The sequence below is a fragment of the Trichechus manatus genome, unplaced genomic scaffold (genome assembly GCF_000243295.1).
Source record: "Trichechus manatus latirostris isolate Lorelei unplaced genomic scaffold, TriManLat1.0 scaffold00281, whole genome shotgun sequence".
In the NCBI taxonomy this organism is placed as follows: Eukaryota; Metazoa; Chordata; class Mammalia; order Sirenia; family Trichechidae; genus Trichechus; species Trichechus manatus.
The window spans coordinates 1,716,889-1,718,102 of record NW_004444217.1 but is presented as its reverse complement, the minus strand read 5'-3'; the positions used below and the strand labels follow the sequence as shown (position 1 = coordinate 1,718,102).

General features: G+C 42.1%; 1 protein-coding gene across 1 annotated transcript in view; it reads left to right on the top strand.

Annotated features, from left to right (window-relative positions):
• The window catches only part of LOC101344191 (tolloid-like protein 1), a 271,716-nt gene that overhangs the window by 202,827 nt on the left and 67,675 nt on the right, over nucleotides 1–1,214 (top strand). Inside the window, exon 11 of the mRNA XM_004390077.1 lies at nucleotides 1,051–1,182. Within this exon, the coding sequence (XP_004390134.1) occupies nucleotides 1,051–1,182 (132 nt within the window). The remainder of the gene's footprint in view (nucleotides 1–1,050; nucleotides 1,183–1,214) is intronic.

Here is a 1,214-nt window from a genome sequence, read left to right as displayed (position 1 = left end):
CGACCACCATTTGTCATGTGCTAAAGCTCTGGACACCATCATTGCCAAGGGCACACCAAAATGAATGATGATGAACTATTGTTTGCAGAATTATTTCATATGCATTGTCGTGTTTAACCATTTTGACATCGTGAATTCGTCGAGTACAGTGGCAGACTTACAGTATACATATTCATGGAAGGAAGGAGGAAGAAAGAAAGGAATTACAGATATTATTATACCCATTTGATGTTATATTTGCCTATAGATACACAATTACAAAAAATCTGAGCTCATACTCATGTCTTCTGATACTGTTGTTATTCTGTCTACTACAGTCCAGTTGTTGATGGTGGCCGTCAAGTCGTTTCTGGCTCGTAACCACCCCGTGTGGCAGAGTAGAAATTCCCCATAGGGTTTTCTTGGCTGTAATCTTTACAGGAGCAGATTGTCATGTCTTTCTCCTGCAGAGCCACTGGGTGGGTTCAAACCGCCAACCTTTCCGTTAGCAGCAAAGTGCCTAACCACTGCGCCATCAGGGCTCCTCACTACACTATAGATTACAGCCTTATAGATGAGATAGAATGTGTGCAATAAAGTAAGATACTGGGAGTAGCCTAGAGGTTTTCCTGGGGGTTATCACTGAACTTGGCAAGCCAAAGAAGTTCATGTCAGGCTGAAAGCACAGTAAGCAAGTTATTCCTCTACTAAAGACCAGAGTGACAATGTGAACCAGTCTCTTTCGGCTACCTTTTTCTACCTCCCACCTCCGATGAGTCATGTGCCCTTTTACAACTAAGTGTTTTGACCTGTTTCTTAATTCCACAGGTACATCAGGCGGTAAGTCTGAGGATGCAGTGCTCAGATGCTTTATAAATAGATGTGAAGAGTTTGCTTTATTTATCCACCTTTATTCCATACATTTTAAGGCATAAGCAAGGTTGTAGTCCCTGGGAGTAAGGATATGAACCAAACTGGTTTTAGATATATCATTTGTAGCTAGTGTAGAAAGCACTTAAGTACTAAGCTGAGTTGTTTTTAGAAGTCTCTCTTTATTCTTTTTTCTCTCTCTCTCTCTCTTTTTAGGTAGATTTTGTGGGGACAAATTCCCTGACGTCCTGACCTCTACGGACAGCAGAATGTGGGTGGAGTTCCGTAGCAGCAGTAACTGGGTAGGAAAAGGCTTTGCAGCCGTCTATGAAGGCAAGTCACGTGGAATTTTAGAGATCACTGCG